We start from the raw sequence: 18,682 nt of genomic DNA, 5'->3' as shown, positions 1-18,682 counted from the left end.
GCAAGTTAGAAAGCTATCAGAGGGGCTTGGATTGGAACACTCCTATTAAGCCGAGGAGAACTTTTAAACTACAGCTCTGAATTAATATTTTCAGAGAAAGGTGGTTGGGGGGAAGCCCCCGTAAGTATTAGAGGACTTGGTAAGAGGCGTGAGATAGTAAAGCAGTCAGACTCCGGTTTTCTTTGGGGTAGATGCTCAGGTAAGTCCAGGGGGTTCCTCGAGTCCTGATTAGCCTTTGCCCGTCAGGCCTCTTCCCCAGTTGACCTTTGCCACGGGTAGGATTTCCCTCACTGGCTCCCGGCAGGAAAGCTCTTCAATTGGAAGTAAGATAAAAGTGCTAACTGGTAGAAACTGTAGTGTGCAGACCCCCGCCCTGACCTGGGCCCGAGCAGCATGGGTGACAAGGAGTCTGGCAGAGACCTGGACTCTTTACAAGCCAAGGTCAGGGCGGCCCCAGGCTCATTTCTCTCCCGTTTCCTTTCCTTTTCTCTTCTCTTCTTTTTTGGTCTGTTATATGGAAAGAAGGGATATAAGAGCTGGAATATGTTATATACCTAATTTTAAAACAAAGTTATTACCATTATAATAATTTATAAATTGTATTCTATTAGTAACTAAAAATACATACTATTAACTTTACCTGAAATAATGACCTTAAAGTAAATGAGCTTCCTTAATCTGAACTTACAATCAAGCAAGTTTTCTCTCTGCTGCCCTATTTCTAAAGAAGTAAATCACCAAGAAATCAATTTACATCAAGGGCTTACTTTAAAAAGCAGGGAACATACTGTGGTCAAGACATGGAGTCAGAATTAGCAACCTAACTTTTATACACAGGCCTATGCAATTACCCCAGTTAACTGTCTCACTGTGATCCACAGTAGGAAGGAAGAATAAATCCATTATTGTTGTCCACATTATTCCAGCTTGGGGGTCAGATAAAACGCAGCCTGTCTTGATTGTGGAAAGATTGTCACCAAACCTGAAAGGAGCTCGATTTAACCAGAAATGTTGACCCAGCTGGACCCTTACTTTGCCAGACATCCTCAGGCTTTCCCCTGTGCTTTCAAGATCTTGCAGAAAACAAGGAGGCAGACTAGAGGAAATTGATTGTTAAGGCTGTTTGGAAGGAAATGACCATTATGATGATAATAGGGATTTTTCAGTCTGCTCTCTGCTTCTATTGCATAATCTGGACAACTTCACATAGGTTAAAACGGCTGGCACACCTTTGATTTTTTTTCTTCTATTTTTCTGAGTGTGTAAATTTGCCTAAAGCTACCCTGACCTGTATGAGACTCTCATGGACTTCTGAGTCCAGTTTGCTCTTAGGCTGTGTGAGTTATCCATGCTTTCAGGGTTAGGTTTCTTTCTGCGTGAAATGATCCCGATTTCACTACCTGATCATAAAAAATCAGGTTTTGAAGCAAGTCTGTAAGTAGTCTGCCCCATTGGTGCTGATGAACCCACAGCCGTGAGCATGTCTGTCCAGAATGTTATTACCACGAGCCCGAGACGTCCACCGTGGGATGGGGTTTGGTAGCGGCCCCGGGCACTGGCACACGTGATCCCTGCAGCGATGCTCATGAGGCCTCTGTCTTCTCTCTTTCTCTCCTGTAGCCAGAGCTACCTGCAAGCTGCCAGCGACGGGCCTGCCAGCCACGGGCTGGACCCCTCTCCCAACTACAACTCCCCGAAGTTCCGCTCCCGGAACCAGAGCTACATGCGTGCTGTCAGCACCCTCAGCCAGGCCAGCTGCGTGAGCCAGGTGGGGCCCCTCTCCCATCACAGTCAGCCCCCTGCTGCAGACTCAGGCCTGAGCCAGGTGGGGCCCCTCTCCCCTCCCGGTCAGCCCCCTGCTGCAGAGTCCCAGCCGGGAGTGCTCCTGTGCCATCACACTTGGGAGCTCCGTGGGCGTGGTGGGGTCTTTGTGTCCGGTCGTTCGCACTCCCAGCTCCTCTGAGCAGGGCTGACGGGAGCATCCGCTGCGTCCCCCTGCCGTCCCCCCACATGGAGCAGCCTCCTTCCCTGGGCCAGGGCCCCCCATGCGCAGGGTCTGAGTCCCACCCGAGGGGACACACAGAGCCCCGCAGCACCAGCCCCCCGAGGTCGCTGGTGTTTCTGCGGACAGACTGTCCCCGCAGCTGCAGGCGAGCCGGCAGGTCGCACCCTACCTTGCTCTCTGAGGATGCAGGTGTTCCAGACGCCCCCGGCTCTGCCGCCTGAGGAAGGGGGCCCCGTGGGAGGGGACCCGCAGAGGGGCGCTCGGGGACCTCTCCCCGCCCCTCACACCCTCACCACCGCTGTGCTCACACCCAGCCTGGCTGCTGATGTTTCTGGACCTGGCGCCGCTGGGTGTGAGGGAGCCACAGTGGGACAGCTGTCTGGACGGGCGGTCTCTGGGCACAGTGGCTCAGCTGCTCCCTGGGCGGGAGGCAAGCCAGCCCGGAGGCTGAGGGCAGGAGGGGCTCCCGCCTGGTATCTGCTCGCCTTCCTGCGGTGGCTGCCTTGCTGAGGCCCCCGTGGCCACATCCTGCTTCCTGCGAGTCTCCGTGTGCTTCATCCATGCACCGTCCAGATCGCTCTGACGGCTGCTCCGTTTTCCCAGGAACCCAGGCGCTTTGCTGGGCGTGCAGGGGTGGGGGTGGGTCATCAGGAGACCGCAGGGCAGGGGGCATCCGCAGGGCAGGGGGCATCCCAGCGCCCCTGCGGGAGCAGCATCCGCCTTCCCCCCAGCGGAGCCTGCCGCCCGCTGCTCCTGCCTTCTCGTTGTCTTCGCAAAGCTGTGTCAGTGTGAGTGTAGCTTCTTTCTGTCATGCATCCTTTCTCTTTTCACTGTGGTGAAATGTACCTAAAATCCACAGCGTGTACCATCTGAACCGCCTTTCAGTGTACATCCCGTGGCGTTTGGCACGTCACGTTGTTGGGCAACCACCCCCACCATCATCTCCAGAATGCTCTCATCTTCCCAAACTGAAGCTGTCCCCACGAAATGCTGGCCCTGCGCCCCGCCGGCCCCCTCTGTCTCCCCCGGGGGTCACAGGAGTGACTCACACAGCCTTTGTCCTCGCGTCTGCCCTGCCTCGCTTCCTCCGTCGGTCGCCTGTGTCAGGACGCGCTGCTCCTCTTCAAGGCTGAGCAGGCCGTGTGGCGCTGCTCCTCCTCAAGGCCGAGCAGCAGGCCGTGTGGCTGGCCCGCACTGGGTGCCGGTCATCTGTCAGTGGACACCGTGTTGCTCCCCCCTTGGCTGCTGCGCGTGACACCGTGTGAACATGGGTGTGTGAGCGTCTGTCCGTGTCTCCGCTCCCAGTTCTCATGCTGCTCACCCCGTTCCTGCGGGTGCAGCTGTGGTCTCCCGAGGAGCCTGCGTGCCGGTTCCCGCAGCAGCTGCCCCGTTTTCCAGCGCCAGCAGCTGCATCCAGGGTCCTGGCTCCAACCCACCCCAGCCGCCGCCTTGCTCTGCAAGTGCCACCGTCCTGACCCTGGAAAACCCGCCCTCAGTGGGTATCGGGCTTTCTGCCACCAGGACCCACATTCCTCACCATCTGCTGATATTCTCTTCTCTGGTATCTCAAACCCCACGTTCTCCAGAAGCAGTTTAAGTGCTTTCCTGCGCTTGCAGTTCACTAGAGAAGCCAGCACATTGACTTTACATCCTCCTGGGACACCTCATGTCGGGCTGAGCTGCGGCTTGAGTTGCAGAGCAAAATGCCCACTTTTCCAAATCTCCCTCAAGCTAGTCAGAAAAGGCCATTTCAGTTCCAGTCTAGACCAGCTGAGGTCCTTCTCAACTGCTTATTTGTTTGGGGGAAAAGTCCCCCCTTGTTTGAAGGGCCTCGCTGGTCAACTTTGTGGCTGGAAGCACTGGCCGAGCTGTCCTCACTGAACCCCATCCCTGAGTGTCCAGAATGTACTTGTGAGGGTGATAGCACCTCTTCCAGAGGGAGAAAGACCTTGGGCCTGTGGGTTTGCAGAGAGGGAGGACCCACCAAGAGCCCGTGTTGGGACTGGCGGGCGCAGGCGACCCCACACGGTTTCTGGCCTCTTTAGGTTGTCTGACGTGAGTCTTTGACGTAAATGATGTGAAACAGTCTGAGACTTTCTGATATAGTTCCACATAAGGGAAAACCTGGAACGGAAGGAAATGGCATACTTCGAGCCAGAGTAGAGAGTTTAGGATGCATTTCCCTCAATAGGCACCGAGTGTGTCGGCATCTGTCTTTGCCCGAACTCGTCTGCTGCTTTCCGGCATCAGACACCCTGAAACTGCTCGCATGGTGCAGTCTCCCGAGGCTGTTTCTCTGAACGTTTCTGCCTGAACAACCTCAGTGTCCCCTCACCCCGGGCTCCGGGTCAGCAGTCCTACCTTTAAGGCCCCCTCAGCACCTTCCTCCCAGGCCATGCTCACTGGGATTTGTCCAGTGAGTGGAGCTCTTGTGAATAATCTCAGGTGTTAATAGAAGCAGGGAACCAGGGAAGCATCTCAGGTAAGTGCAGGGACCCAGGCCCAGGTCTGTGATTAGAGGTGGGCAGAAGCAGCCTTCTCTGAAGAAGGGCAATTCTTTACCTGCGTTTTCTCTGTGAGCAGTTAGAGGGAACAGATCGGTCTGGTATTTAGAGCAATACTTTTCAAAATTGACCTGTCAACGTAGCGGGCGTGTTCGGGAAGTTGTGGGTCACATTCCAGGGGTGGAGTGAGTGACTCAGCTGGGCACTGGGCTGAGACCGTACCTGGCTGTGGCCGCTGTGAGGACGCTGCCCTCAGGCGTGTCTGGGGCGCCGGGGGCAGGTGGGGTTCCGAGGGCAGAGGCCCCCTGCATGGGGGTGGTGGGGAGACCAGCCCAGGTTTCCGGGCCCCTCCATGAGCCCCAAGCAGGGACCCAGCAGGTCACCCAGGAGAACTGTCTTGGCCTCTGCCTGAGCCCCAATTCCACGCAGAACTCTGGCCCTCCCCATCAGCGTCCCCAAGGGCATCTCCTGACCCGCTTCCATGTTAGCACGAGGTGCCCTGGGAGGCAGGGGGTTGGGGAGGAGTCACCTGTCTGGGTCCCCACGAACCAGGCCTCGGAGCGGCTGCAGCTCACGGGCCCAGCCTGGAATCCTCTTTCCTACAATCCGCACTCCCCTCACCCCCACCCCAGGCTCTTAAGCCTACTCTGTGTCCTGCTACTGAGTTCCGTTTAAACCCCTAGAGGTGGCTCCTGGGAGGCCCCAGAAACCTCAGGAAACCGCATTCGGCGAGGACAGCACACGGAGGCCCTCTGCTCCCCCACAGTCAGGCCCCTGGAGTGCAGCCCTCAGGACCCTCGCTCTCCAAGGCCCAGTCATTCATTTCGTCACACAGGGTCCCAGGGCGACTCTCTACCCAGAAATGAAATGTTAGGCTTGAGAATAATGACTTTACCTGCTGAACCGCCAAACTCAGGGCGGGCACTGCCAGCCCACGCTGCAGGAAGGGAGGGACCCAGCGGAGTGTGGGCTGCGCCCTGCAGCATGAGAGACTGAGGTGCCTCCGGGACACAGGCCGGAGCCGCCTCCGGGCCACGGGGGCGAGCTCGTGGCTGAGCAGGGGTCTGTCTCCTCAGCCCGGGGCGCCGGGCAGGGCGGAAGCAGAGAGAGCCACGCCCGTGGGTCTTTGTGAGCACAGCGTCCATACCTGGCTTGTCTGAGCTGGGAACAGCCTGGGCCATGAAAACAGAAAAAGAGGGATGACGGATACTTTGCACGGAGGGCTAACCTTTAACCTCGCTGTTCCTCTTGACCTCAGTGTTAACTGCCAGTCCCACTTTAAAGCTCTGCCTCGGGTCTGTAGACTTTCCAGGGCACAGTGGGAACTGGTGGTTTTTCTCAGTGTTCCCCAAGCTTAATGGCTCCCAGTGTGCCGACTTCAAATTAATTAAGCTGTGCATGGCGGGCAGTGCGTGCCAACGGGTGAGCTCTGCGCGCTTCTCCGGTGGCACGTGGCTGTGGCGCCTGGCCAAGCCGAGCCGTCAGCCGCGCTCTCGCTCTTCCAGATGAGCGAGGCCGAGGTCAACGGGCAGTTCGAGTCGGTGTGCGAGTCGGTCTTCAGCGAAGTGGAGTCTCAGGCCATGGACGCGCTGGACCTCCCAGGATGCTTCCGGACACGCAGCCACAGCTACCTGCGTGCCATTCAAGCAGGCTACTCCCAGGACGACGAGTGCGTGCCCCTGACCATCCCCGCTGACGCTGCCTCCACCATCCGGCCCACAGGTAAGGGGCGCCCTCTGACACACACCCCCAGATGGACAGGTGTGGGGCACCTCTGTCCTCACGGACTGGGGTGAGTTCTCTCCAAACATCCGGAAATTTTCCAGGTGTTTGCAGTGTTGTTTTGAAATGTTTCTTTCCTGGATCGCTTTTCTTTTCCTTAGGATGAAATCTATTGATTGTCAAGGTTCCTTATAACAGTCAAGCAGAGTTTTCTTAAAGCTTTGTATATGAAAAACATTGATGTTTGGGAGGTGATTGTGTTTTAGATACTGAAGTTGAATAGACAGCAGTAAAACCTCAGGTGACGTGCAGTGACCTGGGGTCCTCACCGCGGGCCCAGCCCAAGTCTGCACGGGCAGATCCATCAACACAATGCCTGCCACAGAGCAGACCATTCACGGAACTGAAGGTCACAGTCTCCTTCAGTTCTTGGGGAAAGTCAAGATAAATGTGATAATTTGTCACCTAAGCTAAGCATCACTGTCTGACATTCTGTGCACTGTGCTGGTTTATGCAGCACCCTGAGTAAACACGGCCCAGAGAAGCCCACGAAGCAGCCAGCGATCAGAGTTGCCAAGCAACGTGATGGGAAGAGCGTGGGGTTTGGACCCATCGGGGCTGGGGTGGGGGTGGTCCTGAGGAGGACTGGAGAGAAGTGACCCCAGTTATTGACAGCTCCTGGGAGCCAGGGCGGGGGCAGGCCGTGCCACCCACCCGCGACAGAGCTGCACGTGTGTGAAGCCAGGACAGTTGGCAATGACCGGGAGCTAGGTGTCGCGGGGATCCTATGGCCACCCAGAACCTTCGCTGTCACTCATGAAGCCTGCAGGCGGGAGAGGGCTCACCAGATTCAGACCTGCGCCGCCACCTCTGGGATAGCGGGCAGGTCAGCCTCGCAGAGTCTCCTGCTCCTCGGTGTCCAAGCTAGGCAGAAGCTCTGAGCATATGACCAGGTCTGCCCAAGGGTTAGGGAGCTCAGAGTGCCGTGGGGCCTCGGTGGTCTTTTCCTGTTACCTGTGGCCCCAAGCAGAGGCCGTGATACCCCCATGCGCCCGAGCCCAGTGGTCAGGGTGGGCGCTGTTCTGGGAGCCGTGCCCTGTGGGAACCAGGTCCCACTCCACGCAGGGCTGTGGATGCCAAAGCCTTTGGGGGCCGTGGAGCCCAGCCCCAGCTTTTCCCCTGAGGCACCCTGTGTCCGTGACGTCAGGGACCACCCCTCACGCTTTGCCCTTGTGGGGAAAAGTGTGGAAAGTGAACTAATTAGAAACTTAAGGAAGTTTCTATCTTACTTACCTTACTATCGTTGCAGATTTTAAAAATGTGCTGTAAGCGGTAATTACTGATAGGTTCACCAATATTCATTGAGTGTCTCCTGCGAGCAAACAACAGTTAAGCATGCTCTGGGTCTTCAGAAATGCTCTGAAACAATAATCACCTGGTGGAAAATTACTTTCTTGTTTATAGACCTATCACTCCAGAGGAATAACTATAAAACAGATTTCACAGACATAATACAAGAACCAGTGCAGAGCTCAAACTGAAGTTCTAATTTATGTACATATCATTTTACCGAGTATTACCAATACATCTTTGTATTCCTAACATGTATGCCCCAAATGTATTAACAAAAGAAAAAAATGCTTCTCTTCCAAGTTTCTCCTGAATGTTGACCTAGTTATGGAGTCAAAATTCTTCCAGACAACAGTGGGGAAGCAGAGGCAGGCATGCTTTCCAAAGTTAGGGAGTGGTCTGGGGAGTACGAGATGAGATGGATAACATCAGGAAAAATATCAGGTTGCTTGAAATAATTGAAATATAGAATTCCAAGCTACCTTTTTTAAAGGTGCAGACGAATCCTTAATTCCTCCCTTCCCGTCTTTTACTCTAAATATCTGTAAATTTTTCTCTCCTAAATAGAATAGTGATGGCCTGCAGCAACAGTCTACTTAATAGGATTATGAAACATACCAAAGAAATGAGAAGCCCCTGTCTGGAGGTGAGGCAAAAACAGGGTTTCCATGATTTTATGTTGAAATACTATTTGGAAGATCATGCATTTAATAACCATCCTTGGTTGATGTGTGTGTGTAGAAAGAGAGATTATTTTGACAAGCACATTTTCTTTTATACTTCTAAAATTAGCTTTTGAAAATAATTCCCCAAAAAGTTATTCAAAAACATTCCCAGTGATTATTTTTGAACAATAAGATGTACTTAAATGTCTTTTTAAGCCTGAAACATAAAAGTTGGTGTCCTTTGGTTGCATCACCTGTATAAACGCAAATATGTAATGTTGATATTCATCTAACAGTAATTAAATACCAACCGTGTGCATGAAAGGGCCATTGGCAGCTTGGGAACGTGTATCAGGCACTCCGTCCTCAGCGTGCACAGGCTGACTCTGCCACTGAGCGTTTCTCTCGTCTGGGGCTTGGGTTCACCTGTGATTTCCCTCTGCCCTTCAAGATGGGTGATGATGCAGCTGAAACAGAGACTTGTAATCTGATCTCCAGGGACCTGAAACAGGACCAGACTCCGCCACTGGGCACTGGGACCCGTGGCCGGCACAACTCTCCAACCCACTGCTTCCCTCATCACCAAACACCCCACGTATTGATTAGGGTCCCCTCACTAAATGAAGTGGTTTTGAAAACATCTACTTTCATTTCACACATGGCTTCTTTCTCATCTGTGAAGTGATTTATCAGATAGATTTACTTGTCTAAATATGCATTTCACCCGATTCTTCTAGGGAGGGAAGGTTATTGATATCGTGAAGGAAAACAGTGTAAAATTAGATGATAATGATTTTTCTCTGGGTCAGAAGTTTTCTCAGCATACGTCAGCACTGATTCCAGGAGGCATTACCACGGAGGGAAAATCCATACCAAGCATGACGGAGGAAACAGCCGTAAACCTTTTTCTATCTGGTGGCTTGTATTTCTGCAGTAACTTGCCTCTCAAGCATTCCCGTGATCTCCCGTTTTCAGGATGCCTCCTGCGTGTGGAGTCTGGCATCTTCCTGGGCTCTGGCCGTGTGACCTCGGCCCGCTCCCCACAGCACCTCCCCTGACTCCTGCCCTCTGGCCTTCCGCCAGCCAGGACCCTGGTAATCCCGTCAGGCCATCATGATGGCCAGCATGGTCAGTCACTGCAGGAAAAATCTGTTTAACTAGTGGATACGTGAGCCAGTCCGACTTAGCACTTAGCACTGTAAACCCTAAATAATCAATAATTCAGTAAATGAATCCATGCATGCGTAAATAGGTGAATGAATGAGTCACTCGGCTAGATCCAGGGCGCAGGTGCTGCAGGGCTGACCGCTCACCCCTGCGTCACCTCGTGGCTGCGCCCCCGGCCTGCTCACCTTCTGGGCGCGCTGAGGGCCCCTCAGTGCCCTTCTCGCCGCCCCCCACCGCTGCAGACTGCCTCCTGCAGCACCACTGCATCACCCCTCCTCACAGTCTCTCACTTCATGTGCTGTTTGCTGAGCCCAGAATTTGCTTTTCCAATTTTTTTTTTGCCTAGTTCCGAGCTATGCTTTTGTTGTCAACTCAGGTTCCAGGAAGCCTTCACTGATTTGCTCTTCATCTAATTAGTGTAGGAGCCAACACAAATGCCTTCCTTCCCACCCCCGAGCAGATGAGTTCCAGCTAAAGTACACACTTACTAAAACAGAGAAACCCTAATTTTCATTTATTTCTAAAATGTCCTTCCCTTTTAAATATATGAATATATTAGATGCCAAAACCTGTGGCCTGTTGTGCACGTATGCGTGCTAAGTCGATTCAGTCGTCTCTAATGGACTCTGTGCGGCCCCATGGGCAGTACCCGCCAGGCTTCTCTGTCCATGGAATTCTCCAGGCATGAGTACTAGAGTGGGCCTCCATGCCCTCCTCCAGGAGATCTTTGTGACCCAGGGACTGAGCCCGCATCTCTTCAGTCTCCTGCACTGACAGGCTGGAGCTTCTTTTACCACTAGTGCCACTTACAAAGCGCTGTAACCTATGGTAGTGAATCATATTTACTCTCAGTATATACTTACATCATTTCATCATTATGTTTAGAAAGCATTGATACTATGGCTTTTGTTTCTTATAATGTGTTAGTTAAAAAACATTAAAACCAATTATTTAAATTTAAAAAATTATAAAATATTCTGAGAACTTTTAAAAGAAAATAAGTTTACTCTCGGGAAGAAAGAGCCATTGTGCTATGCTCTTCAGTCAGATCACTGGCTTTCAGGAGTTTTCTTTCCTTGCAGTGAGGTAGAGGATGAGCTAACATTGGAAGTCAGAGGAACATGGCCACACAGTACTGTATATATATTGAGTTTGTTGATTATCTGTACTTAATCATTTTACGCATACTATCTTCAAAATGCACTAAAAATTATAATGTACTTGTTACTTTCACAATTTTGGATTTTTCTTCTTTGCTTATTCTTTCCAAGAAACACTTTGACAACTTAAAATTATGTATTTGGACTCATACCTAGTGGTTTCCTCTTAGGTATTTCTATTTTCTGAAGAATTAACCTTTAAGAAAAATTATCCTTTGAAACATCATTCAGAGGGGAAGAGAAGGAGGCTTCCTGCAACCTTTCTATCTTACCCATCTGTCTCTCCTGCCAAGTTTTCTGGTGGCTGGTTCCTTTTGCTTTGGACTAGTGGTTGAGGACAGAGAAGGCAATGGCAAGCCACTCCAGTACTCTTGCCTAGAAAATCCCATGGATGGAGGAGTCTGGTAGGCTGCAGTCCATGGGGTAGCTAAGGGTCGGACACGACTGAGTGACTTCACTTTCACTTTTCACTTTCACACATTGGAGAAGGAAATGGCAACCCACTCCAGTGTTCTTGCCTGGAGAATCCCAGGGAAAGGGGAGCCTGGTGGGCTTCCATCTATGGGGTCACACAGAGTCGGACACGACTAAAGTGACTTAGCAGTAGCAGTGGTTGAGGACTAAGGCACTGCTAGTCCAAGGAATGTTGGAAAACTGTATATGTGATACCAGTGATGATTAAGTTTATGCGTCAGCCTGCCTGGGCCTAGGTGTTTAGTCAAGCATTATTCTGGGTGTTTTTGTGAGGGTGTTTTTTGACGTGTTAACATGCTCGCATTGAGTGAAGCAGATTGCCCTCCCTAATGTGCCCAATTAGTTGAAGGCCTGAACAGAACAAAAAGCTAGCCCTCCCGTGAGTAGGAGAGAATTCCTCCAGCCTGACTGTTCTGCCTTTGAACTTGACCTGAGAGACCAGCTTCCCCCAGGTCTTGGGCCTGCCAGCCCTCGGATGGGAACTGACCATCGGCTCTGCTCAGTCTCCAGGTAGTCGACGGGGCCCACACAGCTCAGGTCTCGACAGCCTCCATGGTCACTCAAGCCAGTTCCTCTCGTAAACCTCTCTCTCCACGTGTCAACACCTCTTCTGGTCTGTTCCTCTGCACAGACGTGACTAATTCGGTATCTACAAAGAGTGTTTCTTCAAGTTCTACATTTAAAATAGTCGTATCATTTACACAGGAACTTTGATCAGCAGCCCTGCACTCTGGCCAGCAGCTTGACCTTAAGGAGACGGACTAGAATCTTCTGTCCTGTGGCTGGGGTTAGGGGCCAGGGTGATCATTAAGATGGGAGGCATTTTCACAGATGTTGAGAAGCTGTGTTTGTAAAACGATCAATCAGGTAGATCTAAAAGTACAGAAACAGCGTTCACTTCTGCAGGCTGGGGGTTGCTGGCCACCGTGTGGCAGGTCTGACCTCCCCTGTGGCTGGGCACATCAGAGGACAAAGGCCACCTGGAGGCTCAGGTGGGTCCCGAGGGCGTCCCTGAGCTGGATCTGGGTTGGCACTGGACAGGCGACTCGTCGGCCAGGGCAGTCTGTGTGCAGGAGCTGCAGGACAGGTGAGTTCTGGTCCAGGAGTAGCACTGAGGGCAGGAGCCGGAGAAGCCACCATAGAAGAGGGAGCAAGAGCCTGAGGGGGCCCTTGGGACTCAGCAGACACGGAGCTGCCGGGCCCGAGCCCGTCCCAACTGCTGGGTTAAGGGCAGGTCATTCCAGGGAGAAGGTGCCCACTCCTCTCCTGGCAGGTCTGCAGCTGAGGCCCTGCAGGAAACGTGATGAGGAAACTGGAGACAGACTCCCAGAGGGGCCATGGGCTCTGGAACTGAGACTCCCAGCCTGGAGTCCATGGGCTCCTGGGGGACCCCTAATACGTTCAGGAGGTGAGGAGGGATAAAAAGTGGATCCTTAATTTTTCTAACATCTTTGTTGTTCCATCGCTGAGTCGTGTCTGACTTTTTGTGACCTGATGGACTGCAGCACGCCAGGCCTCCCTGTCCTTCACCGGCTCCTGGAGCTTGCTCAAACTCACGTCCATCGAGTCAGTGATGCCATCTCATCCTCTGTCATCCCCTTCTCCTCCTGCCTTCAGTCTTTCCCAGCATTAGGGTCTTTTCTAATGAGTCAGTTCTTCGCATCAGGTGGCCAAAGTATTAGAGTTTCAGCTTCAGCATCAGTCCTTCCAATGAATATTCAGGGTTGATTTCCTTTAGGATGGACTGGTTGGATCTCCTTGCAGTCCAAGGGACTCTCAAGTGTTTTCTCCAGCACCACAGTTCAAAAGCATCAATTCTTTGGTGCTCATCCTTCTTTACGGTCCAACTGTCACACCCATACATGACTACTGGAAAAGCTACAGCTTTGTCTAGACAGACCTTTGTTGGCAAAGTAATGTCTCTGCTTTTTAATATGCTGTCTAGGTGTGTCATGGCAAGCCACTCCAGTACTCTTGCCTGGAAAATCCCATGGATGGAGGAGCCTGGTAGGCTGCAGTCCGTGGGGTCGCTAAGGGCCGGACACAACTGAGCGACTTCAATTTCACACATTGGAGAAGGAAATGGCAACCCACTCCAGTGTTCTTCCCTGGAGAATCCCAGGGACGGTGGAGCCTGGTGGGCTGCCATCTGTGGGGTCACACAGAGTTGGGCACAACTGAAGCGACTCATCAGCAGCAGGTGTGTCATAGCTTTTCTTCTAAGGAGCAAGCATCTTTTAATTTCATGGCTGCAGCCACCATCTGCAGTGATTTTGGAGCCCAAGAAAATAAAATGTTTCCCTTGTTTCCCTGTCTATTTGCCATGAAGTGATGCGACTGGATGCCATGATCTTAGTTTTTTGCATGCTGAATTTTAAGCCACCTTTTTCACTCTCTTCTTTCACCTTTATCAAGAGGCTCTTTAGTTCCTCTTTGCTTTCTGCTCTAAGTGTGGTATCATCTCCATATCTAAGGTTACTGATATTTCTCCATGAAATCTTGATTCCAGCTTGTGCTTCATCCAGTCCAGCATTTCTCATGATGTACTCTGCATATAAGTTAAATAAGCAGGATGACAATATATAAGCTTGACGTACTCCTTTCCCGATTTTGAACCAATCTTGTTCCATGTCTGGTTCTAACTGTTGCTTCCTGACCTGCCTTCAGGTCTTTTCAGGAGGCATGTCAGGTGATCTGGTCTAACTTTAGTATAAAATGACCCCGGTCACAAATGCAATAGCAGAGCAGGCTCACGGCACCAGGGCTTCCAGCCCTGGTGTGCTGGACCCCGTGTAGAGCCGCTTCACAATCCCTGCCAGGATTTCAAACACCCTTTATGCTCATGAGGCTTTGAAATCGACCGTCGTTATCAGTCCTCTTGCCAGATCTCATTATTAACTGCATTAATAGATACCACAGTCACAGAAATTTCCTAACGTTTTGATAACTGTATTTTGATGTAATTTTTTAATCCCCTGCATTTTAGTTTTCAAATTTAAAATGTTCTCTGTCTTGAGAAGGAGGGCATCCGCTTGACTGAGCTGCTGATGGGTCATAGCCCAGCGGCAGGCCTCGCAGTAGGATTTCTCTGCTCTCATGAGCAAGGCTTCCCTGGAGACACAGGGCAAGATATTTGCAGTTTTCTGTGTTAGGCTTTCTCATAGATAATTAGTATCAGAAATTATTTTAGTTTTTACTGTTGACTCTTTTTTCTCCATGACCATGAGAACAGGCACCACTTGGTGTTGAACACTGCATCAGACACTTCTAGAACAGGGGCTGGAGTTTCCCACCCATGAGTGTTCAGTTTGCATCAAAGAACACAGCACATAACCACGCAACGGGGGGTGATACACTTCCAAGGGGCCCAGGGTCTCAGGGGCACTTTCTTGGTCCCTTCGCTGCTGGCCGCACAGAACATGCCTTCTGAAGTCGTATGTGCAAACACCAGGGGCCAGGAGGCTGAGGCCTGCTCACGGTGGGGTCTTTCATGGCGTGCTGGCCACACGGGCCCCTGCCACTACATGACCAGTCTTACCACACCAGGCTCCAGGGACACAGGCCAGGAATCACAGACGCCGCTGTCGCTCCTAAGCGAGGCTGCTGCTCGCAGGCTGGCCTGCCCTTCCCGAAGCAGCGGTGAGCACCCGGTTCGCAGGCGTCTCTGAGCTTTAGTCAGTGTGTCTCCTCGCACCCTCTAAGGTCACGGCTACACTCAGGCACGTCTGGATTTGCTGCGCTGAGTTTGCATTCACCCAGTTTCCTGATCTGTGTGTACGTCTGGGCTGTACAGGACTCAGTAAATATTTGTTGAATGTAAGAATGGTTGACTTGAGAATTTACAGCTTATAAAATATTTAAATCCATTTACATGAACAGTTTGCACTCACTTAATATTTAAAGTTCAGTGTTTAAGCTCCCCTGGGCTAAGCCGTCCTCTCAGACAGCTTGCTCATTGGATTGTCTTTCTCTGTGTATGTATATGAGTCACTCAGTCGTGTCCAACTCTTTGCAACCCCCTGACTGCAACCCACCAGGCTCCTCTGTCATGGGATTCTCCAGGCAAGAATACTGGAGTGGGTAGCCATTACCTTCTCCAGGGGATCTTCCCGACCCAGGGATCGAACCTAGGTCTCCTGCACTGCAGGCAGATTCTTTACCATCTGAGCCACCAAGGAAGACAGTACCAACTCAGGGTGCCCACTGCTTTTATCAGATTTGACATGACACACAAGTGAATCACATGCAGCGTAGCTGTGAAAGAAATAACATGTTCGTTTCTTTTCCTTAAATCACCAAAGTCAAGAAGAGTCCACTTAAACTGCCTTCCCCAAGCAAAATCTCTGCAGAGAGGCACCCAGAGCTGCTGCAATGGGAAGGACTGTGGGAAAAACATGCGAATAATATCCGCAAGTCTTGTCCTGAGATTCAGGTCAAGTGCAGAGGTTCTCCCAGAATGGCCGCAACCCAGGCCTCATTATTCCTCGGATGACATCTGGCCACTTCTGAAAAGAGGTCCTCAGTGGCCCACTAACTGCAGAATCATTGCGGACGATCCTTCCAGTTTTGATGTTGACTCCCGGGACAGGTAAGAATTATTCAGGTATATAAAATGACTTTGAGGGAACCGCCTTGCTTTAAGTGCAAGTTATCCAAACACTCAAAATACTTTTTTGACTGAGAAAAGTACTCCGCCACCAACTTCCGTTTGCCTTTACAAAGACACCAGAGCTGTTCAAAACTCAGACTTTCAGTTAGCACTAGCTGGTTATCATTTCCTTTCAGTAGGGGTATTAGGCTAAAACAGAATTTGGTTAGGGCATTTTAATGTTCCCAAATTTGGAGTCAGAGACTGAATGAGGTTGATATTACTCTTTCAACCCATTTTCAGGCACCAAAAGAAGTAGAGGGCTACATACTTGTATAGTGAGCTTGGTTTGTGGTTTCAGACTTGGGTTGTGAAATTTGTATTTTTCACTGATCCTTTCAAATGATGGCTAGGTGGCAGTGAACCATAGTCAGGAAACCATGGACTCTAGGGGACATATATTCATATATGTAGAGCATTCCCTAATAAAACACTTAATTACATTGAATTTACTTCATCCTAACATAGTCATTAAGACACAGAGCCATGCTGTGCTTTTTAAACACAAATGATGGGGAGCTTTGAAAGTCCCAGTGGATTTATCATAAAGAACATTTATACCTCTGTTTACCCATTTATAAATGTTCTTTATGATAAATCCACTGGGACTTTGGTTTGATCCCTGAGTCGGAAACATGCCCTGGAGTAGGAAATGGCAACTCACTCCAGGATTCTTGCCTGGAGAATCGCATGGACAGAGGAGCTTGGCGGGCTACAGTCCCGGGAGCCGTAAAGAATCGGACATGACTGAGAGACTGAGCACAGACAGATGGACATTCATTTATTACTTTTTGGAAGCCAAGGAGGAAAGAGATAAGGAAGGATGAGGTGACTGTGTCTGATGTCGCCATGAGTGTGAGGAAGAAGGAAGGCTTCGCCAGCTGAGGAGCGTGGCTGTCTCTGGGGTGGCAGGTGCAGGTCCTCTGAATTCCTGAGTGGCAAATGTGGGGCGAGGCTGCGTACCCGTTCATTAGAGTGTCTGTGTGTGCCTTGACCTCTCTCTCTAATAGGACGTCGGTGTTTATTGGTTTCTAGCAGGCCATTCCTTCACTGCCATTTTGATCAGTCACACGCTCAATGGAATCCAGTCCACAAATATTTACTTTGTGCCTAATATCTATAAAATACTATAGACATACTTCATGAAAGGGAAGGAAACGGAACTGAATAGGTTTAGAAGCTCTGGGCATATCTGCAAATAGGTGATCACCGTGATCACATTTTCTCAGCTGATACTTAGAAGTTAACATTTAGTCCCTTCTGCTAATTAATACTGAGTTATTACAAAATGGTCTATGATTCATGAAATGGTCAGAGTTCTATCCTCTTCCGAATATTTGCAGCAGGAACTGAGATCCTAGATCTTAGCTGTGGGACAGAGGCGTCTCCTCCCGCCCGCTCGCCCCTTCCTGCAGACTGGGGCTTAGCTGTCTCTGCAAAGGAAGTTTCTAAATGGCCTGTGCTATCTGGCGAATGATGCCAAAAAGAAATGAGTTACTGTGGCATTGGGGGCTCTTCACAAGGCAGTGCTGTGTGCTTTCCAAAGGATGCTCAGAGCCTATGTCTGCATCTGTCAGATGCAAGCACCGGCCACTGTCCTACAGATGAGGCCGCCACAGCAAGCCCACCCACACTCGTCCACATCTAGACGCAGCGCCAGACTTCAGCTCAGGAAGCCCAGGCCTGGCACCCCAAGGCCCCGCCTATGGCCTGAGATCAGGGAGTTCCTTTCCTAAAGCCCCATTTGAATGATTCTTTCTCTTTTCTCTTCAAAATTAAGTTGGCTTTTTTTCTAGTCATACATTATTACCATGTAGGTGTGACCTTTAGAGATGTTTGTGTTTCTTTCTCTTTCAAAAGAATAACCATGAACCTGGTACTAACTGAATATTAAACTAGACCCCAGGTTCAGGCAGAAAAGTCAGTTAGGTTTTATACATACCGTGGTGCTTTTCACAAAACTATTGTGAGGTTGCACTTGTAGCCCGTCACAGGGAGCACCCGTGTGTTGTAATGGTGCATTTGGCTCTGTCTCCTCCCTGACGACGGGAGAAGAGGGAGGCAGGGATTTCCTCACTGCTGGGTCCCCAGGGACTGGGATGTGTTAAGCATTGTAGAAATACTTGCTGAGTTTTTAATGAAAACAGTGAACAAATGGATTAATCAGTAAAGGACGTTTTCTCTCTGAGCTGCGCTCAGGTGGGAACATTGTTCCCAGGGTAGGTGGGTTTGCTCTGTGATTGATGTTCTGAACTTACAGCAGGAGAATAAAAATGTTCACTGAATGCTGACAGCAATGTGCTGTCATCCAGGGAGGCGTGGATCAGCAGCCTGGTTCTTTGTGAGGACTCATTTAGAACTTCTGTGTGCTTCATGACAGACTGCGTCATCTGTTTTCCAGCTCCAGGTGTCAGGTCAGGTTTTCTGTTTCATAAAGAATATCATGGGAGGTGGAGCCCAGGAAAGGGAGTCAGCCGGCAGGCCGACACGTCACCTGCAGTCTCTGAAAAGACAGTAAATGGTCACCTTGTCCATGTCTCCCAACTTTCTTATAGAGCGTTATGGGAGAAGTCCCTGGTGGCTCAGTGGTAAAGAATCCGCCTGCCATTGCAGGAGACTTGGGTTCCATCCCTGGGTCAGAAAGATCCCCTGGAGGAGGGCATGGCAACCCACTCCAGTATTCTTGCCTGGAGAATCCCATGGACAGAGGAGCCTGGGAAGCTACAGTCTATGGGGTCACAAAACAGTCACAAACATGACTGACCAGAACAACAAAAGGCAAAATTTACGATGTATTCATTAGATGCTGAGCATCAGTAGGTGTAAATAGCTCAAGTTACGTGTTATTTTTACCCTTGCAATTAATATCAGCGTTATTGCTTTATTAATTTTTTATTGGAAGGTTTTTCCCTTTTCCTTGAGTCAAGAGACAGTAGTAACTCCAATACTGTAACTCATGGGTGTCCACAGCCACACCTGCCTTGTTT

At 50.6% G+C, this 18,682-nt stretch overlaps 1 protein-coding gene across 1 annotated transcript in view; it reads left to right on the top strand.

Annotated features, from left to right (window-relative positions):
• Window positions 1–18,682, top strand: part of DLGAP2 (DLG associated protein 2) — a 690,510-nt gene that overhangs the window by 636,336 nt on the left and 35,492 nt on the right. The window contains exons 8-9 of the mRNA XM_088832602.1: window positions 1,621–1,768; window positions 6,015–6,231. Of these exons, the coding sequence (XP_088688728.1) occupies window positions 1,621–1,768; window positions 6,015–6,231 (365 nt within the window). The remainder of the gene's footprint in view (window positions 1–1,620; window positions 1,769–6,014; window positions 6,232–18,682) is intronic.

This window comes from Moschus berezovskii, chromosome 26 (genome assembly GCF_049115385.1).
Source record: "Moschus berezovskii isolate FMDL1 chromosome 26, NW_MosBer_1.0, whole genome shotgun sequence".
NCBI classification, from domain to species: domain Eukaryota; kingdom Metazoa; phylum Chordata; class Mammalia; order Artiodactyla; family Moschidae; genus Moschus; species Moschus berezovskii.
This window is presented reverse-complemented; position numbering and strand designations above follow the sequence as displayed.